Here is a 25,547-nt window from a genome sequence, read left to right on the forward strand (position 1 = left end):
AAGTGCTATACAATTAAGAGCAAGAATCACAAGTAACATACGAGTGAAATAAAGAGAGATACGTCTAACTATTACATTCACAAGGCATTCAACATTTACATCATTTGAATATGTTACATTTTCATCTTCCAAAACATCCTCTAGTACACGAGGGTACTCTAATGCATAAAGGAAAAGCTACTAACTAGGCTCACTTAGGGCGCTATGCCCTTGCCGCGGTCCTCGCTCGGCTCGCCTCTGTGTGTACCTGTACCCCAAAACCACACGGGGTGAGAACTATATAAATATAGTTCCCAGTGGGTTCGGCCGCCGACTCCGCCGATCTTCCCACTAGGTCCAAGCTGGCACAAATAGATAGATAGAAAGAGATATATGGAAATAACTGCTACTATATCTACTATGCCATCAAATGCAAAGAATGCATGGAACATCATCTAGCAATAATCTACTATCATGCTAGTATGCTTCAACAATGTAATGAATACAACTACAACATAGATATGCGATCTACTATGTCTAATTATGGTATGAATGCAATCCACTTATGCAATTCATGTTACTAACCAATCGACTAGGCCAATCTTGCCTAAGGTCTCAAGTCCAGGAGGTGAAGAGCTACCCCGCTCTTTTCCCGCCTAACTCATATCTCAAGGGTCCTAGACAAAGAGCTACCCCGCTCCTTGCCCGACTCATATCTCGAAGGTCCGACCCAATCTCGAAAGTCCTAGGCAAAGAGCTACCCCGCTCCTCACCCGACTCACCTTTCGACGGTCCGACTCAATCTCGAACAGGTACAGGGCTGCTCTACTCAAATCTCATAGTAAAGGTCAACCATCACACTACTATATGCTCAATAGTTTACCCAATCACTCGGCTAGCCTAGAGGCTTACTCTCAACCTCACGTCTATGCTATAGGTGCCACACCTACTCTCAGTCACACTGGTGAGGATCCGCTCACTCACCCAACTCTCGACATAGGTGCCACAAGTCAATCTCAATCTAGTGGATCAGGAACCGCTCACTCAAGGTGAGGACTACTCACTCAACCACCACTCAATCTCATGGGTGAGGAACCGCTCACACAAGGTGAGAACTACTCACTCAACCCAGACCGTCTGCGGGGCCCAAAAAGGCTATCCCTCAAGCTAATCTCAATGGGGAGGATCTGCTCACTCGCCCGACTCAACACCTCAAAGGGGAGGATCTGCTCACTCGCCCGACTCACGATCTAATCACAACGGGGAGGATCTGCTCACTCGCCCGACTCAACACAGGTACCACAACGCAATCCCAATCTCACAGGTGAGGATCAGCTCACTCACCCGACTCACCTGGGGAGGATCAGCTCACTCGCCCAAGACTGTCTGCGGGACCCAAACGGCTATCCCTCGGGACCCCAACGGCTATCCCTATCATGTGACGACTCCGGAGTGCACTGCTTGTGTGGAGCGACCACACCAAGCTTCGAACAGACATATGAGTATGATCAAATCCCCGTCACTGAGGATACCCTACCATCTAGGGTTAACAACATAACTCTTTAGGTTCTCTACCCGAATCACAGCTAGGGAAATTCAACTAATCCCTATACTCAATATCATAAGTGTCGACTACACTAAATTCTCATGCCATATGCCATTTCATGCAATATGCCACAAACTAGGGAAATGCACCTATTCCCTATGTTCAATGCTATAAGTGTCAACTACACTAGATTCTCATGCAATATCATAATTAGGTTCCAATGCCACTCGTTATTGTTATGATCATTGTTTACATACCACTCATTCTCAATACTCTAATTGTACACAATGACTAAGTGTTCATTCAACTAGAGTCTATCTACATTAATCTTGTCATTATAGGGTTTCACCACACTATGTCCCAATCACATGCATACTAGGTACAAGTATTTAAACAATTCAACTTTACACTACTCTACTAGCATGCAAGAATATATATACATAAATATATATTTATCATCTAGCACCATATAATGCAAAGCTCGATATGCATAATTGATCAACATAGAGATACTTAGACATAGGGAGAAGCCCGATTGCTTCGGGATGACACCCCCCACCTTTTATCGCTATCACGAGGCTAAGGTTCTGATTTCGTGATTTTTGGAAGCTTTCGCCGCAAGCTGCGGCAATCTGTACCTTAACGGCTTCGTTCTTTAATATCTTCACGTAGCCTCGTCGCATCGCCGAACCGACTTCGCCAACACGTCAGAAAACCTAGCAATTAGGTTTATATATATTCAATTTAGATCAAAACCCCTCACAAGTAAAACCCCTCTTTTGATGCCCTAACATGCAACTTTGCAAGAATTCATCATTTGATCTCTAAATTCGAGCATCAATCATCTATTTAGCATCTAGGAGTTTCACTAAACCCATTTCTAAGGCATATAAATCACTACTTAGTAATCTACCATTGTTGCTATCAAAGCTTACCTCTCAAAACCCAAGCTTCTTCAAGCCATTGATGACTTCAAGCCATTGGTGAAGACAAAGAAAGCTTCACCTCTAAGCAAGCTTTTTCTTCTCCAAATCCTCCTCCAATTCTCTTTGGTGGAGAAATTGCTAGAGAGAGAGAGATCTTGCTCTTTGGTTGTGCACGTGAGGGAAAGAGAGAAAAGGCTACATCCTTCATGTATATATACATATAGGAAACTTGACCTCCAAGTTTTCTAAGAACACTATTCACTCCAGGCAGTTCCAAATCTGATATCTTTCGCCGGAACTCCTTGAACATCCGTTTTAGCTCAAATTTGACAGTTATGTTCGGTTTTACTTAACGAGTCCAAAGAAATTTTAATATTTCAGTTTCGACCCCGTTTGGTCACTGAAAACTGTACCGAACTGTAATCTTTATCAGATAACTGTCGGATTTTATTTCTCACTCTACGGGTGTCAGAAAAATATGAAACCTTAAATCTAGCCTCATAAAAATATTTCTGACATCTCTGCCAATTTTCATAATTTTCTGAGACTGTGCATTTTCTGCTAATTTATCTGTCCCGTTTCCAACAGAAAATTCTAAATCTTCTGTTTTAATTCTGATTTCAGCACAAGTCACTTCTGACTTATGTTTCACTTCTCTAAATCCAATAAAATAGTATCTCATACTATTTTTTTATTTATATTTATTTTTATATTAAAAATCCAGCATACTACATCCACCGTAACTTCATAATTTTAGAAGTCTGGTACCTTACAAATACGATCATCGCCGGATAATCGTACGAATCCGGGTACCCGGAAGTGTCTATTTCGACACCGGAACCCTCCGTCGCTCACCTATCCTTATCGAACCGACAAAATGACGATGGTGACCAGCCAACAAGGCTCAGCGACAAAACACGAAGCAACCAAACACCGTCGGAAAGGATCCGAACCGAAACCGCGTTCTTTCGGCGAATTTCGCCGAAAAACGCACCAAAATCGACTCTTCGATTTCCGCGAAAACTACAGGATCATGGACAATCAGTCCAGAGGTCAAACACACTCACACACGTTGCCCACAGTAGCCACACAATGCACAATTGCATAAAAGCCCCTCAACTTACATAAAATACCATTATTTTATGTAAATTGAGCGATCAAGCGGCTCGATCACGCAAACCGAGAACTCCCAAGGTCCACAGAGACACGCACTGACAGGTCTCGATGTACCGGAGGCCGTGCTCACGATTCGGAGCACAGCGGCTCGCTGTGGGAGGCGCGGGAGCAACCCGAAGGTTCAGCGATTAGCGCGCAGTCAGGGAAGATCGCGCCGAACAGAACTAACCGGACACTGTTGATCCAAAGTGAGGTGAGCACTGTGATCAGCACTGACCAACGATCACCGTGCTCACCTCCGGAGGCATCAGGACAGCCTCGGATCGCCGGATAAGCGTGCGCAATCCCAAAACAGCAGCCAAACAGGCTGAAACGGAGCGACAACGCCAAAACAGTGGAACGGAGTCTCCCCGACAGAAACTAAGGTGAGCACGATGATCAGCAACTTGCCAGGATCATCGTGCTCCCTTCCGTACAGATCGGGGAGGCTCGGGAAGCCCAGAACGAGAAACCCACTCAATAAGCTCCATTTCGGGCTTGGCCGGAGCAACCTTGCTCCGACCGGCCTCCGGCGGCACGACGGCGTGCGCGGGGCCCTGAGTCGGGTGAGGGGGAGGTGAGGAACACCGTGCTCACCTCAGGTGGCGGCTGGAAGCGGCGGCGGCGGCGGCGGAGCAAACCGAGCCCGCACGAGATCGAGCTCGGGTTCCAGGAGTTGCTGCGGCCACGGCGGCGGCCGGGGAGCTCCGGGACGGCGGAGGCGGGCTACAGGAGGTCGGGGGAGTTACCCCGGGGTGGCCCAAGGTGGCGGCGGCGCTGGGAAGGGGTCGCACATGAGATCGGCCTGGGCTCGGGCTGGGGTGGCCGCGGCTGGCCGAGGCGACGACGGCGGCGCGCCGGGGCGGCGGCGACCGGCGGGAAGGGGTGCCCGGGCTCCGGGAAGTCGGCCGGGGTGGTCCACGGTGGCGGCGGCGCAGAGAAAAAGGCCGCAGGCTTGCCTCGGCCTGGGCTCGGGCTGGACGGCTGCAGCCGGCCGAGGCGGCGGCGGCGGCGCGCTGGGGCGGCGGCGACCGGCGGGGAGGGGTGCCGGGGCACGGGGGACGTCGGCCGAAGGGTTCCCAGGCGGCGGCGGCGCGCTGGCAGCGGCTGCAACCCAGCTCGGCCTGAGCTCGGCCTGGGCTGCAGATGCGGCCCGGGGTGGCAGCGGCGGCGCAGGCGACGGCGGCGGTCGGCGGGGAAGGTCGCCGGAGCACGGTGAAGTCCAGGGGGAGGGTCTGCAGGAGGCACAGCCCCGGGCCTTCACACAACCCGAGAGGAGAGAGGGAGAGAGAAAGAGATGGAGAAGGAGGAAAATGGTGGCTGCCGCGGTGGTTGGCCGGCCGGGGCTCGGTCGGCGGCGGCCTGGGCACGCGCAGCAGGTGCAGGGGAAGGAGATGAAGGTGGCTGGGGCGACTAGGGTAGCTAGGGTTAGGGTTAGGTGAGACAAAACCCTAAAGAGCAACTATATACAAGGCACAACTTCGCAAAAAGGTCCACTAAACACCGGAATTTCAATCCGAGCCCTTCACCGAACGACTAAAACGCAAGAACGCCCCTCCACGTGCGATCCCTCGCGAAACGGTACATAAAATATCGCGACTTTCGCGAAAATACCGTTTTGCCACCACCGACCTCTCCTCGATCAACGCGCGATCTCCGCAGATCCGTCCGTCAGATTTGCGAACGGATTGCACCGGTGCGATCAGCACCTCGGAGACAACAAAGCTGCGATTTCGTTTCGTCTTGATCGACCACGGATTCACGACAAAATCCAACCTTCTTCGAATAGAAGGAAACACACACAAAAATACATATAAAACATGTATTTTTGGATTTTCTCGAAATCCGTGCGTCAAAACCAAAATCCGTCAGCGCCATTAGTTCCAGAATAGCTGACCCGGTCGAAACGAGCTATTGGACTGCTATGAACAGAGTCCGGTACGAGCCAGAAGCCAACTTCTCACCGCGGCTTCTCCGGAAAATCGAGTTACTATTCACTTTAAGTGAAACTTAGGAATCCCGTAGAATTTCCGTTTTAACTCGTTTTCGCCCGAAACTTGACGAGTGTTTTTGTAATTAAATTACACACAAAAATATCGCCAACTGAGAGTTTAGCTACACTGCAAAAATCTCAGTCCTTACAGAAAATGAGAAGAGTTGGCAAAATCAAACTCACGAAAGCACACAATTGATTTGTTTTGAGGTTCAGCACTTTACTTATATCCCCACCAACTTCTCAACACAAGAGAATGTTGGATCTCCACTACATAATACTTTTGCAAGCAAGTACCAAACTTTTAAACCGAGAACACTACTCTCAAAAAGATCACACTTTCAACAATTTTGTTTTCTTTCTTTTGCAGTTGTATTTCACTACAATATTCACTCAAACTTAAAGAAAAAGTAGAGAGATAAGAGTATTAAACACTTAAAATTACAAGCTCAAGAATGATCGAAACAATGCACCAAAGCCCTCTATTTATAGGCAAAATCCAACAACTCTCGGATTTAGAAATCATCACTTTTGGGAATGCGAATAGAGATTCGAGCGCCCACTTCTGCAGTGTTCCAGCTCTAATTTTCAAAATGGATCATAACTGCACTTTCTGGCACCCAAATAGGATTTTGGATGCTCAATTCTGCAATGATCCAGCGCCAACGTTTGGGACGGCATAGTGTCACACTCCAATAATCCCACATCGGATAGAAATGGGAATGTGATTGGGTATATAAGAGACTTAGACACTAGTAATAATAACTCGACTTAAGCATTTTGGGCCGGTAGTTTGGGCCCAACGAATTATTGTTGCTAGTAGGCTGGGTCGTTATATTAAATATCAGAATCGGTTCACCTGCTGGAAATGTGTGGCGAGTCTCGAGTGAGTCAGGCTCTGAAAGACAAGTGATGGGCTATGTTGGAGTCTGAGTGACAAGGTGATTGGCTATGCCAGAGTCAGGATGTTTTAACGGGGGGAGTCTGTCACACCCAATAATCCCACATCGGATAGAAATGGGGATGTCACACCCCAATAATCCCACATCCCATAAAAATGGGGATGCGATTGGGTATATAAGAGACTTAAATACTAGTAATAATAACTGGGCTTAAGCATTTTGGGTCGGTGGTTTGGAACTAATAAGTTATTGTTGCTAATAACGGGGGGAGTCCAAAACATGCAAAGCTATTCAATTTCAAATTTCAACCTTTTCAGATGCCTAAAACAACTTTCAGGCGCCCGAATTCATTTTCTAGCTCTTCCACAAGAGATTGGATGTCCAGAACCTTGCGTTCAACACATCCTTCTCTGATTCGAGCACTCAAAATATGATTTGGGCACCCGAAACAACTTCCAGATGCTGCTGTGCTAATTTGGATGCCTAGCCAAATTGGGCCTGAAGTGGAATTCAAATTCGGATCTGCTTCTGGGCACCTGGTCTAGAGCCCATAACCTATATTAACTTGAAATTTAATTTTGAACATTTTTAAATGCCTTTGGATTTTGACAAACAGAGTTTTAGATATTGTTCTTTTAGCACAAACTTGATCATACACCAATTTAGTCCATATGTACTTTTAAATGATAGAATTAAGTATTCAATTTTTAGCTAAAAAATTTTAACTCTAAACAAAAGTGATTTTAGTCAAATTAAAGTTTAAGGAGATAATGAGAATTGGTCTTTTTGACCTTTGAAGCATAGCTTCTAGAGGGGAAGCTTGGTCTTTGCAATTTGCCCTTCTTTAATTCCTTTCCAAAAAATTGAAATATCTAAAGATAAAACTCAAGATAAAAAGGTTAATTCTAATTTTCACTATTATTTATTATCATTAAAATCTAATTGTAGATTAATGCCATTAGGCCAACACATTTGAATTAGAGTGTAAATCATATATTCGTACCTTTGAATGGATAGATTTAGTTCACTTATTATATGATGCAATAAGTGAAAGCGCTCCACCCATTACATGGATAGGATGTATGATATACACTCTATTTGAGGTGTATCCATAGCATTACTCATTACTTTTTAGATAAATTACAATTTTGGTCCTCAAACTAGGGCGCATGTACGTTTTAGTCCTCAAATTTTAATTCGTTGCAAGTTTTATTTTGAACTTTCTGAATTGTTGTAATTAAGTCTCACAACTCAATCTTTTTAAATAAATATTGATAAATTATTAATGTAAAACTGTTACAACAATAATGTAACTAATGCTGCAATAATAATTAAAATCCTACATCATTTCCATATTAATAATTTATCAACACCTAGTCAAAAACAAATTGGTTATGGAATGATTGCAATAATTTAAAAGTTCGAATCAGAAAATATAATTAAATAAAATCTGAGAACTAAAACGTCAAGCATCTCATAGTTTGCGAACCCAAGGTGTAATTTACCATTACTTCCAAGATTTGACATTGTCACAACTGCCGTGTGCCGAGAGAAAACAACGCCCACACATGAGTTACAACTAGGGGTGGCAATCCAATTCGCTGTTCGTGAGCTAGCTCATGTTAGGCTTGAAATAAGCTCGAGATCAAATCGCTCGTTTAGTAAATGAGCCAAACACGAGCTAAGGCCCCCTAGGGTTGAGTGGGTGGTTGGTTGAATAGTATGATCTAATGGGTGAAAATGATGAAAATGGTTATGGAATGATTGCAATAATTTAAAAGTTCGAATCAGAAATTATAATTAAATAAAATCTGAGAACTAAAATGTCACGCATCTCATAGTTTGCGAACCCAAGGTGTAATTTACCATTACTTCCAACATTTGACATTGTCACAACTGCCGTGTGCCGAGAGAAAACAACGCCCACACATGAGTTACAACTAGGGGTGGCAATCCAATTCGTTGTTCGTGAGCTAGCTCGTGTTCGGCTCGAAATGAGCTCGAGATCGAATCGCTCGTTTAGTAAATGAGCCAAACACGATCTGGGCCCCCTAGGGTTGAGTGGGTGGTTGGTTGAATAGTATAATCTAACGGGTGAAAATGATGAAAATGGTAGATCTAATGGCGAAAAACTTGGTAGCACCAAGTGCTTCGTGCTATTAATAGCATAGTAGCTGGACTCTATTAGAACTAGGCTAATATACTATTAATAGCACCAAGTCACTGGTGCTACCAAGTTTTTGGCCATTGGATTAAGAGATGTGCTGTTAGGATGATCTGGGCCCGCTAGGGTTGAGTGGGTGGTTGGTTGAATAGTATGATCTAACGGGTGAAAATGATGAAAATGGTAGATCTAATGGCAGAAAACTTGGTAGCACCAAGTGCTTCGTGCTATTAATAGCATAGTAGCTGGACTCTATAGAACTAGGCTAATATACTATTAATAGCACCAAGTCATTGGTGCTACCAAGTTTTTGGCTATTGGATTAAGAGATGTGCGATTAGGATGATCTGGGCCCCCTAGGGTTGAGTGGGTGGTTGGTTGAATAGTATGATCTAATGGATGAAAATAATAAAAATGGTAGATCTAATGGCGGAAAACTTGGTAGCACCAAGTGCTTCGTGCTATTAATAGTATAGTAGCTGGACTCTATATAGAACTAGGCTAATATACTATTAATAGCATCAAGTCATTGGTGCTACCAAGTTTTTGGCTATTGGATTAAGAGATGTGCGGTTAGGATTTAATAGCATAGTAGCTGGACTATATATATATATATATATATATATATATATATATAATATTTTTATTATTTGATTTTTAACCAAAAATAAATATAAAGTCGAACTTAATTATAAAAAGACTTATTTATATGTAAAGTTTCAACCATTAGATCAAAGTTTAATGGTTAAGATTTTATAAATTTGATTTTTTACATATATCCAATCTAATTCATTTAACTTATTGTTTGTTGGTCAGCTCATAAGCCAGCTCGTGTTCGGCTCGTTAATAAATGAGCCGAACACAAGCTGAATTTTTCGGCTCCTTTAATAAACGAGCCAGTTATGTTTTCGGCTCGTTTACGAGCTGGCCACAGTTCGCTCGTGTCCGGCTCGTTGACACCCCTAGTTACAACAGGCAGCAACTCAAAATGTAACTATTGGGCCACTTCGAAAAAAAGAAAAAGAAAAAAAGGGAATAATACTGCTTGTATCGCTATAATATAGATATAAATTTTAAGATTAATTTCATATAGGTCCCTACAAATATAGTGAATTATAAATATATTCCTATAAAATTTAATTTTCATATGTTATTTCTGTAAAAGTTCTAATATTTTCAAATTTATCCCTCTGGTTTATTATTGTTAAAACGCTGTTTATTTTATAAGTAAAATAATCTTTTTGTAATCACAAATATGCCGCTCCAATAATCCCAACTATTAATTAAAGAGAGGTAAAAAGGACAATTAACCAGATTAACTAACTAAGGTTAAGTATTTTACCTATGGTTAACTAATTTTTTCTAATGGATTCTAACAATAGGAACATATTTGAAAATATCATGACTTTTTCAGAGGCAATATATGAAAGTTGAACTTTGTAGGAATATATTTGTAATTCACTATATTTATAGGAACTTGTATGAAATTAATCCTAAATTTAATATTCTCCTAGCCTATATTTGTTTACTTGCTTATCAAAATTTATTTATTTTTTACTAAAATTGTAAAGGAGTTTTTGAAACTTTTAATTTAAAAGTGCAATATGTGCACCTCTATATAGCACGTACAAATAGTAATTTTTAAAAGAAAATTACTACCTGCACATCTTTTAAAAAATATACATTTTACACCTAAAGATTCAAATTTTAAAGTCAAATTACTATTAACTCAAATCAAACACATTAAAATTTAGATAATGAAATCAAAATTTTTAAAAATTGAATAGTCGATTCACAAAATTCGGTCAAATAAGTTTTGTCCATTTTTATCTTAATTTAACACCCGAAGAAGGTGCAAAGCATCAAACCAGTTGTAACGCTCCCAATAGTCCCACATCGGATAGGATACTGATTCAAATCAGTTTATATGAGGCCTCACACGTTAGTAATAATAATTGAGCTTAAGCATTTTAGACTGGTCGTTTGGATCTAACGAATTATTATTGCTAGCGGGTCGAGTTGTTACATCTACACCCTATTGCAGAAGTATATACTTATTACATATCAAGGCTAATAGGTAAATTCTAAATATATGAAAATTTGGAGTGTAAAATTTACATCTATACTAGCACCATATCATTAATAACTAGTCAATTATATATATATATATTTAAAAAACAAAGGTATAATAAAATAATTTATTGAAAATACCACACCAGTAATATAACTAATGTATTTTTAACTTTTCTGTGTCGTGGGTAGGGGTGGAAACGAGCCGAGCTCGAGCGAGCTTATGTTAGCTCAAATTCGGCTTGAAATTAATTTCGAGCCTAAATCTAGGCTCAAGCTCGGCTTGAAATTAATTCGAGCCGAGCTCGAGCGAGCCTAATTTCGAGTCGAGCCGAGCTCGAGCTCTAAACGAGCCGATTGAAATTCTCGACATTATATAATCAATAGTTTAATTTTTATAAAACATTACCTATAATTTGATGTAACATGTCCAATAGTTTAAAATACAAAATAATTGTAAGAAATGTGAGCTAGGGTGACTGCCTGACTGGGTGAGGGTCAGAGAGAGAGAGAGAGAGAGAGAGAGAGAGGGGGGGAAAAAATTAGGGATTTGGAAATTTGAATGTTATTATGTTTTAGGGTTATGTGCAGCAGTGAAAGTCTGAAAGAGAGAGTGTGTTATGTAAATTTAGAGTTGGGCTCAATTGCACGGTTGTACTTGTTGGGTTTATTTTATGGGCAAACAATAGTGGCCCAAATTAAATTAAAGCCTATATATAATTAAAATACATTATATTTATAAATATTATATATATATATAGAGTGGGCTGGGGTGCTTTCGGAAGCACGGAGCGCTCCGTGCTTCCACTTTGTTTTCGATGTTCGGACTTTCGAATCGACGATCGGCTCCGTTAGAGTTGATCTAGAGTATTTAAAGTACCAAGAAATTAAATTTTGCGATTTTTCGATATCATTTGCCTAGTGATCGAAGGGGCTCAAAATCAATAATTTTAACGGCCGTGGTGAGCCGGTTGCAAGTTTAACGGTGTAGAAATATCCAAATCATGTGAAATTTTGATAGAAAATTCTTTATACCATATAAAACAAGATCAATAACTTTGATCTAAAATTTTAATGTCATATCATCATATTTTGTGAGATTTTTATTTTCAGCCGTTGATTTTGAGCCACTTCGATCACTAGGCAAATGATATCGAAAAATCGCAAAATTTATTTTCTAGATACTTCAAATACTCTAGATCAANAATGATAAAAGAGGTAAATGTAACGGAAGAAAACTTGATAGCATCAAATGCTTTGTGCTATCGATAGTATCCCAGCCGGACTATATATATATATATATATATATATATATATATATATAGAATTAGGCTGGAATACTATTAATAGTAAAACGCTCTTTTTGCTATCAAATTTTTAACCTTTGGATGAAAAATTATAAGGTCAGGATGATATTAGTCGGTTAGAGTTGAGTGGTCCTCTTAGGGTTGAGTGGTCCCCACTGGGTTATAGTATTTAATCAAATGGTTAGAAATAATGAAAAGAGTTGATCCAAATGCTAAAAAACTGGTAGCAACAATAGAATTTTGCTACTAATAGTAGCCCAGTCCAACTCTCTCTCTCTCTCTCTCTCTCTCTTTCTTTCTCTCTCTCTCTCTCTCTCTCTCTCTATATATATATATATATATAGGGCTACTATACTTTTATGAGTATAGACACCCTTGTACTCATAAATTTTTAACCGTTGATTGATGGGATGTGTGGTTAGGATGATAGCGGTCATCATTTAAAATAATAGTGGTCCCCTAGGGTTGAGTGGGTAATTGGTTGAATAGTATGATCTAACGGGTGAAAATGATCAATGGAATAAATCTAAGAGCCGAAAACTTATGAGTATAAGGAAGCCAATACTCATAAAAGTATAATAGATGGACTCATATATATATATTCGAGCTTTTCGAGCTTTTCGAGCCTAATTCGAACGAGCCGAGTAATACTCAAGCTCGGCTTGAAATGAATTTCGAGCCTTTTATTTTGTTCAAGCTCGGCTCATTTAATTTCGAGTCGAGCTCGAGCGAGCCGAATATCGAGCCGAACACGAGTCGAACGCGAGCCGGCTCGTTTGCCAGCCCTAGTCGTGGGGGGTAGGTGCAGTGGTAGCAATAGCATTGCTTAATTCCAAAAGTGATGGTTCACCGTCACAGATGATGTGGCACAATCGGCCTGCTCAGTAAATTTATTTCATTTGGATAGCTTACAAAAAAATAAGATAATTGAAAATATATTTTTTTAATTTAGAATATTTCATATTTTATTTCTCCAAACTTTAAATATATTTTTTTGTAAATTTTAAAAACCTGCAAATATATATTTTGACTAATCAAAAGGCACCATATTCTACTAGAAAAACACTATTTTATTTTTCTCCCGTTCATTATTTTTGTTCAAAGGTGGTGCAAAAGTAATAATTCAATAGTAAAAAAATTAATAGTAAATAATATTTATATATTATTAATAGTATAACAGTTGAACTATATCAATAGAAATATTTATTATTTAGATTTTAGGCTAGCCCAAAACTAAAAAGATCTATAATTTATAAATTTTAACTATTAAATTACGATTTTAATATCATAATTTTGATTTAATTTTTTACCCAATAGTAAGGCTCATAAGCTAACTTATAATTTACAAGCCAGCTCGTATTCGATTTGTTAATAAATAAATTGGATACAAGCTGAGTTTTTTGAGGTAATACCGTGTCTAGTCTGATTAGAATTTTTTTTTTCAATTTAGTCTTATTCTCAAAAAAAATATTCTAATTTAGCCTGAAAATGTATTAGAAAAAATAAATTAATAATTTTTATATGAAATTATGTGTTAATATGTAAGAGAAAATTATTTTCTCTCTCTCTCCTCTCCCATTTTTCAAGGCCACTCTTTCTCTCTCTTCTCCCCATCCACACAGCTCGCTCTCTCTCTTTCTCTCTCTCTCCTCCCCATCCACACAGCTCTCTCTCTCTCTTTGTCTTTCAGCCCCCTCCCTCTCCACCCATACGCTAGTAAAATTCTAGAATGCAACGGATATATTGATGACGTGGCGTAACAAATCAATCAAATATATTCTTCTAGAGATGTGTCCCATCATGATTGTAAAAAAATATTTTTATTGTACATTTGTCTGAAAAAAATGAATATGATTGGCTTGTTATTGATGACGTGGTGCAAGCGTGACAGTGTAGAATTCCTCCACCACGTCATCAATAACAAGCCAATCATATTCATTCTTTTCAGACAAATGTACAATAAAAATATTTTTTTATAATCATGATGGGACACATATTCTAAAAAGAAAATATTTGATTGATTTGTTACGCCACGTCACCAATATACCGGTTGCATTCTAAAATTTTTCCTCAAAAAGAGGTGATGATCAGTTGGTCCCAATTTTAATAACAATAATAATAATAATAAGGACAAACTCCANTATATATATATAGACATAATTCTATATATATAATATATTATTATTATTATTATTATTATTGCTATATTATCAATATTATTATTATTTAATTTGACTATATAATTAATACTATTAAACATCTGGTAGAATATAACAATCAAAATAAGATTTAATTTGACTGAAGAATAATTGTACACTAAATAAAAATAAAGATGTTATTATTAAAAATAATTGTACACTAAATCTCAATCAATTAACGTATAATTTAATATAAAAATGATTAACTTATCTTTTTTCTAATTTATGAGTAAATTAGAAAAAATAATTTGAAAAAAATTAAATTAATTTTTTTTTCAATGAATCTAGCTAGACATGATATTATCTCGAATTTTTCAGCTTTATATTTTAAGAACCCGTATTCAACTCGTACAATTAGCCAGTGAATATGAAACCGCCACCGACCGACCCTAGCGCAAGTGACAAACGATTTGATGATTAATATCCAAGATTCCAAGTATAAATTTATTTTTATAAAAAATAAACGAAGCGAATAGCATGCTATTTTTTTCTGAAGGGTTAATTTTACACAGGTTCCTGCAAATATAGTGAATGGCAAATATGTTTATACAAAATTCAACTTTCATATCTTGTCACTACAAAAGTCCTGATATTTTTCAAATATGTCCCTGCCATTATATATCGTTAGAAAATTTTAGTTAACAATAGGTTAAATACTTAATCCTGTTTAGTCCTTGATATTTTTACCCTTCTTTTATTATACTGTTATGATTTTTGGAGGAACGTATTTGTAATGGCAAAATTGAAAATATAAATAATTTTTTAATGGTAATATATCAGAGGAACATATTTCAAAAATCAAAACATCAAAACTTTTATTAAAATAATATATAAAAATTAAATTTTATAATAATATATTTATTATTTATTATATTTGTAGGAAGATACATAAAATTAAGGGTAACTTCAAATACCCTCCTGTGGTTTCACACTTTCTCACTTTAGGATTCTGTGGTTTAAAGTGTATCAAGTTAGCCTATGTGGTTTCGCACTTTTTCACTTTAGTATCCTGTGGTTTAAAGTGTATTAAGTTAGTACTCTGTGGTTTTATTTTAATTCTTTTATTATTGATTTTACTAATTTTTTTCGTTAAAGCAGTGACAAAGTTAAAACCAAAGAGTACTAAAATGAATATTCGATAAATCTAGATAGAGTATTTAAATTTTTATATATAATTTAATAAAATATTAACAAAAAATCTAACGAAAAATAAAATAAAATTATAGAATACTAACTTGATACACTTCGAACTGTAGAGTACTAAAATGATAAAGTGCAAAATCACGGAGTGATTTTTGAAGTTTTTTTATAAAATTAACCCTTTTCTGAAACCGCCCATCTCGCTGCGACTCGGATTCGTTAAGAGGCATAATAATTCCCTACAGCGTCCGGAGATGTGCAGTTATTGCGAGAAGAGAAGACAAATGAAGAGAAGCCGTCCGTCCTCGAAAGCGGCGCCGAAACTTCGTACGCGTCGCCCGAATCAAAAACATTTTCCACCGATAGTCGTTTCCTCGCCTACGAGTCTACGACCCAGTCCGTCCCAGCGCATCCCGGATAGATCAAGTCATTGTCGTCACAGTTATTATTAGATTACTTAAAGTAAAATACTACTTGCATATTTGTCTCTCTATTTTTTTTTTTAGCTCATATTTATTTTGTCATTAATAATATGTTCAAAAAATTATATTTAACTTCTCTTGATTTAGGTTTTTTCGGATTAATTGTATACAGATTTTCGCAAACATGATGAATTACAGATATATTCTTATAAAATTTAATTTTCATAAGTTATTCGTACAAAAGTCCTAATGTATTCAGATATGTCCTCCTGATTAGCATTCGTTACAGAACTGTTTATTTTTTAACAGTAAATTCGTGAAATGATATTTTTGGCCTTACAAATATGTTACTTTAAAAGCTCTAGTTGGTATATGTTCGTAAAAATACCCTCACAAATGTCCTTTTTTTCCGTTTTCTTCCTTTTCGGACTGCCGGAGCGGGCAGCGGCGGAGCTTGCCGGAGTTACGGCCGACGAGGATGAGGCTGAGGCCCGTAGCGACGAGGCAGAGGGCGAAGGTGCGGCCGATTCGAATAAAAAGGAGGAAAAGGAAAAAGGAGGAGGAAAAGGAGAATAAGAAGAAGAAGAAGAAGAAGTAGTGGAAGAGGAAGCGGAAGAAGAAGAAGATGAAGAGGAACAGAAAGAGGAAGAAGAAGGAAAAAATTATCAATTTATCTTATTAATTAATCATGATTAGGTATTTTAATTGTGGTTAACTAAATTTCTTTAACGAATCCTAACGGCAGGAACATATCTGAATATATTAGGACTTTTGCAGGATAACGTATGAAAGTTGAACTTTGTAGGAATATATCTGCAATCCATCATGTTTGCGGGGACCCGTATGCAATTAACTCTTTTTTTTTTTTGGTTATTTTGTAGTTTAACATTTTATGGTTATTTTACTATTCCATTTGATTATAAATATTTTTAATAAAAATATAGATAAAATTATAAAATAATTAAGTAAATTTTCAATCTTAGAATGACAAGGTAAAAAGGAGCTAAATCACATGGAGTTAAATTGAAGTTTGCTCTAAATTTTATGTCTCATCTGTTCTAGAATTTATAAACATTTTTAAAGTTTTGAGAATTAAAAAAATAAATAAAACTGGTGAAAAAAAATATAAAAGTTTAGGGGCGCAAGATTAAACCTGCTGCTCTTACATAAATTAATGATACCTCAAAATGATTTTTTTAATGTCATATTGAATGGCAAGAGTCTAGAAATAAAATGATAATCACGTAGTCCATGATCTTCGCAAAAAAAATTTTAGTTACAATCAATACCAGATGTACAACCACTTTTTGATCGTACAGGTACAACAAAAATTTTAGTTGCAGCCATACCATTTTTGTTTTCCAAACATTGTTTAAACTTTATTAGAGTTAGGATTACAATTGTTGGTTAAGGGCTGTAATACTACGACCCCTTTGGTTCAGATTTACGGTCTCTCTTTCGTTATTATATTTATGCACAATAAAAGAGTGATTAGATATTATTATTCTCATACAGAATAACTGTGACAGAGGAAACTCTCTTCGTATGCAAAGCGCCCATCTCTGCTGCTGCCACCGCTCACCATCTCGTGTCCCCCCGCCGCCACGGGGATTCCGACGGCCACGCGGGCCCACCCGAGCTGCGGCGGTGGAAGCGGCGGCGGGGCGAGCTGGTCCACGCAGCGGCCGAGCGCGCGCACGGCGACGTGGACGACGCCGCAGGGCCGGCGGTGGTGGTGGTGGTGGGGGGTGGAGCGGAGGGCGTAGCTGAGGCGGCGGCGGGCGGAGGCCGGACGGAGGCCGTCGAATACGTCGGCAGAGGGGATTCGGCAGGAGCCGAGGAGCGCGGGGCCGGCGCCGCGGCAGCAGCTCTGGGAGAGCACGGAGAGGTTTACGGCGGCGTCGGCGCCGAGGAAGGCGGGACCCACGGGCAGGAGCAGCGTGTCGCCCCACGTAGGGTTATGCGCCCCCTCCTCGTCGATTCGGGTCCGGTAAACATCATCATCACCGTCGCCATCGGAATTGGAAATGGAGAGGGCGGCGTAGGGGCGGAGGCGCTGTTGTTGCGGGAAGAGGAGGTGGAGGAAAGAGGAGGAGAAGGAGCATGAGGAGGGGTCGGGGAGGGACTCGGCGGAGAGGACGGTGATCTCGAGCGCGAGCTCGTCGCCGCCCATGATTATATATATATATATATATATGTATCTATCTATCTAGTGCAGAATAAACAGCTTAATCTCCGTCGAAACAGAGATGATATGATACGATGGACCGGTGATAAATAGAGGCGGCCGGACGGCAAGACTGGGCGAAAATTCTTTTCTTTTGGCCTGCGCAGGAAGACGGCTGTATTTTTATACGGTGGGTGCTGTCCGGAAGCAACGCAGAAAAGGTGGTGTTGGCGGGGGGGTGGAGGGGCAGGGCGCGTGAATTTTCCTTTTTCTGTTTCGCGCGTGGAAGTTGCACAGCCGTCGGTCGACGTGTTCCATGCTTGGAATTGAAAATTCATCGTTTAAGACAGTAGGCCACAATACAGAGAGCAACACCAGAATTACAATCCAAAATATATTGGAATATAACCTACAATTTAACCATTCAAATCTCAAGTTTCATCCGCCAATCTTTAAAAAGGGTTAATTTCACTTGCACCCTTCAAAAACTTAAAAATATTGTAAATGTGCTGACAAAATTTATAATGTTATAATTTATCTTTCTAAATATAGAGTTCGGCTACTATATTCTTATGAGTATAGATCTTTTTATATTTAATTTATTCAATTTGACTATTTTCACCTTGTTAGATTATACTATTCAACCAACCACCGACTCACTCAACCCTCTGGACCATTATCATCTTAACTAGTGACCACTATCATCCTAACCGTACATTCTTTTATTCAACGGCCAGGCAAAAACTTAGGAATACAAAAGATTTATACTAAAAAAAGTATGGTAGTCCGTGTCCTAAATATATACATTTTTTCAAGTCAATATTTGCTTGCAAACTCTGTTAAATATTGTAATTTTTTTGTTGGTTTAAAAATTAAATTACTGACTTTATCCTTGACCCTTGAAAGATGTTGAATGTTATTGTGCGACAAAATATACTTAAGCCCCTCAACTATAGTATATATAGAGACCCATTCAATTCTCATTTATTTGGTTTAAAATAAGTTCATAAATTAAATTAAATATTTTGTTCGAAACAAGACACACCACTAGCAACTGCCTATTAAATCTAGAATTAGACTACTTTCGCCCGTTGAATAAAAATTTTAATTATTTTGTCAAATTTAACAATTTAATTACATTTAGTTAAAGATATTATAAATTTAATAGTTTTAGTAACGCAGTGTCTTGATTTTGAACAAAATATTAAATTTAATTAATAAAATTAATTTAAATAAAATAAATAAAAATTGAATGAATTTTTATATAGAAAAAAAAATATTGGGACCTTCTTCAAAATAGCCGAGGGGGATGAATATATATTTTCTCAGTTAGCCTTCAACAACTTTCAAAAATCAGGAAGTAAAACTCGTAATTGTAATTTTCATCCAACGGAGTTTACAAATAAGGGTAAATTTGAAATAAATAAATAAATATATATATATATATATATATATATATANATATATATAGTTGAGCTAGGATACTTTTACAAGTATCACCTCCAAGGTGCTATTAGGTTTTTAGCCATTAGATCTACTTCTTAATTACTAATAGTCCTTGGATTAAACACTATTTCACCTGCCACCATCTATCACCACTTATCACCATCATCTCAACCTTACATCTCTCCATCCAAGGACTAAAAATACTAAAGCACCATCCAGGTGATACTTGTAAAAGTATCCTAGCTCAACTATATATATATATATATATAGAGTTGAGCTAGGATGCTTTTATCACCTACATGGTGCTATTAGGTTTTTAGCCATTAGATCTACTTCTTAATTACTAATAGTCCTTGGATTAAACACTATTTCACCTGCCACCATCTATCACCACTTATCACCATCATCTCAACCTTACATCTCTCCATCCAAGGACTAAAAATACTAAAGCACCATCCAGGTGATACTTGTAAAAGTATCCTAGCTCAACTATATATATATATATATATAGAGTTGAGCTAGGATGCTTTTATCACCTACATGGTGCTATTAGGTTTTTAGCCATTAGATCTACTTCTTAATTACTAATAGTCCTTGGATTAAACACTATTTCACCTGCCACCATCTATCACCACTTATCACCATCATCTCAACCTTACATCTCTCCATCCAAGGACTAAAAATACTAAAGCACCATCCAGGTGATACTTGTAAAAGTATCCTAGCTCAACTATATATATATATATATATAGAGTTGAGCTAGGATGCTTTTATCACCTACATGGTGCTATTAGGTTTTTAGCCATTAGATCTACTTCTTAATTACTAATAGTCCTTGGATTAAACACTATTTCACCTGCCACCATCTATCACCACTTATCACCATCATCTCAACCTTACATCTCTCCATCCAAGGACTAAAAATACTAAAGCACCATCCAGGTGATACTTGTAAAAGTATCCTAGCTCAACTATATATATATATATATATAGAGTTGAGCTAGGATGCTTTTATCACCTACATGGTGCTATTAGGTTTTTAGCCATTAGATCTACTTCTTAATTACTAATAGTCCTTGGATTAAACACTATTTCACCTGCCACCATCTATCACCACTTATCACCATCATCTCAACCTTACATCTCTCCATCCAAGGACTAAAAATACTAAAGCACCATCCAGGTGATACTTGTAAAAGTATCCTAGCTCAACTATATATATATATATATATAGAATTAGGCTACTATACTATCTATAGTACCGGAGCTCCGGTACTATAGATAGTATAGTAGCCTAATTCTATATATATATATATATATAGAATTAGGCTACTATACTATCTATAGTACCGGAGCTCCGGTACTATAGATAGTATAGTAGCCTAATTCTATATATATATATATATATAGTTGAGCTAGGATACTTTTACAAGTATCACCTCCAAGGTGCTATTAGGTTTTTAGCCATTAGATCTACTTCTTAATTACTAATAGTCCTTGGATTAAACACTATTTCACCTGCCACCATCTATCACCACTTATCACCATCATCTCAACCTTACATCTCTCCATCCAAGGACTAAAAATACTAAAGCACCATCCAGGTGATACTTGTAAAAGTATTCTAGCTCCTATATATATATATATATATATATATAGAGGGGTAATGATTCTGTGAGAGCATTTATGATATTTCGAACCTTTGGAAGGGTACCGTTGAAATTAGCTAGTTAGCATTTCCTAATACATATTTTTTTTTTCTTTTGTTGTTTGAGAGATAGGTAGCACGCTACCTGTTTTGTTTATTTCATTTATAAATAAATTTAGCTAGAAATGTGAATCAACTAGTATTCGAACTTGGGTCTCGAGTATCAACCACCAAGTCCTTTGCCACTTGCTCTAGAGACGGTTGGTTTTCCTAATACATATTCGCCTCATAATTTTGTACACAATGAGAGTTATTCGGATTCATCAATAGTCTCATATTGGATGAAAAAAAAAAAGTATGATTGAGTATATAAAAATCAGGCACTCGATTGATAATAACCGAGCTAAAAAGATTAATCTTGAATGCGATACTCTAATTATATCGAAAATATATACTATAGATCAAAAGGAATTTTTAAAATTTAAAATATATCTAAAATACATATTCGCCTAATATATATTTTTTGATAGTATGTTTTAAATTTTAAAATATACTATTGAAAATATATACTATATTTTTAAATTTTAAAATATATACTATCGATCGCCATTTTAAAACATTGGAAGGAAATTTTTAAATATTTTTAAATTTTATTTCTATTTGTTGATCTTTTTTAATATTTTGTACCTGACGGACTAAAATTATTTATGAGAATGAAAACAGTCAAATATATTCAAATGTTTTGACAAAAATATATGCACATTCATATACTTCCTTGGATGTGAATTCGGATGCGCATATATGTCAAAAACTAAATTTTTATTATCATATCTGCTAAAAATAAATTTGGATTCATATATGATTCGAATTTGTGTTCGAATATTATGCGGATAATAATATATACTAATATATAGATATGAACTAGAATTAGTGCAAATAAAACATATAATGCAATAAAGGTTAACATTTGTGACTTGTGTTAATGTCACGCCCCGGATGTCACGTTCCCCGGGCACGCCGACAAATCCGCCGTATACAAAGAAATTTTTCCTGTATACGAAACGACATCAGTACCTGTAAACCAATCACTACTACGAACAGTAGTAGAGAGCTGCTAGAGAAAACAGAAGCTAAACAAACTGAGTTTCATATACATAGTCCAAATCCAAAATACAGAGCTACTCGCACTGGCGAGTTAAGTCAACTATGTACATAAACTCGAAACAATACATCTATCTGCAGTAGGGGCACCTCTAACTCAGCACGTCGGTAGGGCTCTAACTCGCGACGCCCTTGCCTCGATTATGGTCCGCGGATGGTGCAGCAGCCGGAACCTGTGGCTCTGCAAAAACATAGGTAACAACTGGGCGTGAGAACTACTGTAAAAATAAGTAGTCTTCAGTGGGTACCTCCCAAACCAATATCGGTCCACCCACTAAGTCTACAGAAGGGAGTAAGAGTAGTCAGAAAAGCAGGAAAATAACTCTACCGCTACCGATCACTACACTATCATACTCTACACTAACCAACTGTAGGAAATGTCAACTCTGGCCCAATCCAATCGGGACTGTAAAAATACCCGTCCCCGGGACTGTGAATACACCCGCCCCTGCCCCGTTGCGACTATCAAGCTCTATCCACACTAACTGGTCCGTGGAGAACAAGTCTAACTGGCATGAGCGACACCAACGCGAAAGCACAAAGCCTGACTCCGGAGTGGCACTCGTGGGCCCTACCCAACCGAGTATGTAGCGTATCTCTGTCTAGCTCAATCAGGCTACAACTAGCCAAAGTCAAGTGAACAGGGTCAAAACAGGTCTACAAACCAAACCCACGTGCCCTCGGCACAATCTGTGACCAAAACAAGAATCTGGGTCCACCGCTAACCCGAACGGCACCCAACGACCCGAAACAGCCTAAACTCTGCTGAAAAATAAGCTCGGCATCCCAGCACGAGCGTAAATGCCTTTTAAACTACCCCAGGTATCCATCGCAACGATACTGCAACGATACAATCGAATCACGGCTCCTAGAGCAAAATCTCGTAGTTTAAGCATATGACGATTTCAATCGTGTTTTCTCCTAAGTCAAATCTCAGTCCAACATGGACATTTAAGATTTACTAGTCATGTTCTCAATACTGATTATATCCAGGATAGCATCACGAATATCAAGCTACAACATGATTACCGAAACTAAAAATCATACATGTCGACAATTACGGTACTTAGGAATAAACCGATGTAAACCCACCTCGAAAGCTATCCCCTGGCAGCGGTACACTCTCACAGCTGTGGCGCCACCTGCTGGGTCGATCGTAGCCCTTCGAACCCAAGAATCGTGCTAACTCCAAGCTCTACACCAAACAATTCACCGTTTCACTCTAGTTTTCGCAGTAGTGGAGTACAACAAGGATTCGACCAAGCTAACTTTCACCAAAATTCGCAGGTAAGGGCTTCGTGGATTCCTCTCGAAGTCCGGAATCCAGCGAACCAAGTCTCGTCGCAATCCAATGCTCTTACGTCGAGAACGAGCTGAAATACTAACAGTCGACGTTGGATTTCAGCAAACAACAACTATCCAAGTAGAAATAGTAAACACTTGCCCAAAAATCAAGAAAAACTGAAATACCCACCTCGACAACGCCGAGCACCAGAGTGACGGCAAGAACGGTGAAAATCCCTGCTCACCCGGTCTCCACGCGCTACCCCGGCGTCAAACACAAGCTCGAACGGCCTCGCGACGCGACGTCGGCGACAAAACTCCAACCGAGCTCCTCCGTAGCCTAAGATCGGTTTGGGAGTGAGAGAGAGGAAGTAATAGCAGAGGAACTCCCTCTCTCTATCCTCACAAGGCTAAATAGAGAGAGGGAGGGCTGGTGATACAAACGAGGGAGAGAAAAGACCAAAACACCCTCTCACCTACCCTGGTGTACCGGTACACGGGATAGCGTACCGGTACAGGAAGCCAACCCGAGAGCAGTACGCGCTCAGCCAATGTAGTGTACCGGTACACCTCGCTGGCTGTACCGGTACAGCAAATAGAAAAATCTGCTATTTTGCAAATTTCTTCACTGAAAGCTGCCCTTGCGTCGCACGGAGTCCGTTTTGCGTCTATTTGACGCCAACGCGACTCGGAATTGTCCCGACACTCTCCAGAGCTGTCGGCAAGCCTCCACAAGTGAACACAAGGGATCTCACATCCTCCCCCCTCTATAAAAAGTTTCGTCCGCGAAGCTGAAACATACCTCTACTCAGGCATCAAACAGGTAGGGGTAAGCTTCCCTCATCACCGTCTCAGGCTCCCAAGTTGCCTCCCGCTTCTCATGATTACTCCACTGCACTTTCACATACGGAATGACCCGGTTGCGCAATTCTTTCGTCTCTCGAGCAAGAATCCGCAATGGTCGCTCCTCGTATCTCAGATCCTCGCCAATCTCGAGTGGAGTGAAGTCAATCACGTGAGAGGGGTCGAAAACGTATCTCCTCAGTGCTGAGACGTGGAAAACATCATGGATGCCAGCAAGTCGCGGGGGTAGAGCTATCCTGTATGCAACTGGTCCGATACGCTCCAATACCTCGAAAGGGCCAACAAACTGTGGACTAAGCTTTCCACATACTCCAAATCGGCGTATCCCTCTGGACGGCGAGACTTTGAGAAAAACATGATCTCCAACCTGAAACTCCAAGTCTCGTCTCCTGGTATTGGCGTAGCTCCTCTGTCGGCTCTGTGCTGGCAAAAGGTGTCGTCGGACGACTCTCACCTTTTCCTCAGCCTCAAGTAAGATCTCTGGTCCAAGTGTCCTCCTCTCACCCACATCGCTCCAGAACAGAGGGGATCGACATCTGCGTCCATACAACGCCTCAAACGGAGACATCTGAATACTCGCTTGATAGCTGTTGTTGTACGCAAACTCGACTAGTTTCACATGTCGATGCCACCCTCCTCCAAAATTCAGGACGCATGCCCTCAGCATGTCCTCTAGGGTCTGTATGGTCCGCTCTGACTGACCATCTGTCTGTGGGTGGAACACCGTGCCAAAATGCAGCTGTGTACCCAAGGCTATCTGCAAACTCCTCCAGAAATGTGCTACAAACCTCGGGCCTCTGTCTGATATAATCGACACTGGCACGCCGTGCAGCCTAACGATCTCATCTAAGTATAGCTGCGCGAGTCTCTCTCTGGACCAGGTAGTCTGAACCGGTAGGAAGTGAGCAGACTTGGTCAGTCTGTCCACTATCACCCAAATCGCGTCGTAGCCACCCTGCGCTCTAGGCAATCCAACAACAAAGTCCATAGTGATGTACTCCCACTTCTACTTGGGCACTGGCAGACTCTGAAGCTTGCCAGCAGGCACCTGATGCTCGGCCTTCACCTGTTGGCAAGTTAAACACTGAGCCACAAATCTGCCAATGTCTCTCTTCATTCCAGGCCACCAAAACCGTGCCTTAAGATCATTATACATCTTGGTTCCCTTAGGGTGA

The 25,547-nt window shown here is 39.4% G+C and overlaps 1 protein-coding gene across 1 annotated transcript; it reads right to left on the minus strand.

Annotated features, from left to right (window-relative positions):
• Nucleotides 1–16,984: 16,984 nt before the first annotated feature.
• LOC109705528 lies at nt 16,985–18,109 on the minus strand. The gene has a single exon (XM_020226262.1). The coding sequence runs from the start codon at nt 17,973–17,975 to the stop codon at nt 17,310–17,312; it is 666 nt and encodes a 221-aa protein (XP_020081851.1). The 5' UTR covers nt 17,976–18,109; the 3' UTR covers nt 16,985–17,309.
• Between the last annotated feature and the right edge of the window lie 7,438 nt (nt 18,110–25,547).

This window comes from Ananas comosus, unplaced genomic scaffold, assembly GCF_001540865.1.
Source record: "Ananas comosus cultivar F153 unplaced genomic scaffold, ASM154086v1, whole genome shotgun sequence".
Lineage (NCBI taxonomy): Eukaryota > Viridiplantae > Streptophyta > Magnoliopsida > Poales > Bromeliaceae > Ananas > Ananas comosus.

Bases quoted from the DNA above. Each gene is read 5' to 3' on its own strand.
- LOC109705528 (XM_020226262.1), bottom strand. From the start codon at position 17,975: ATGGGCGGCGACGAGCTCGCGCTCGAGATCACCGTCCTCTCCGCCGAG.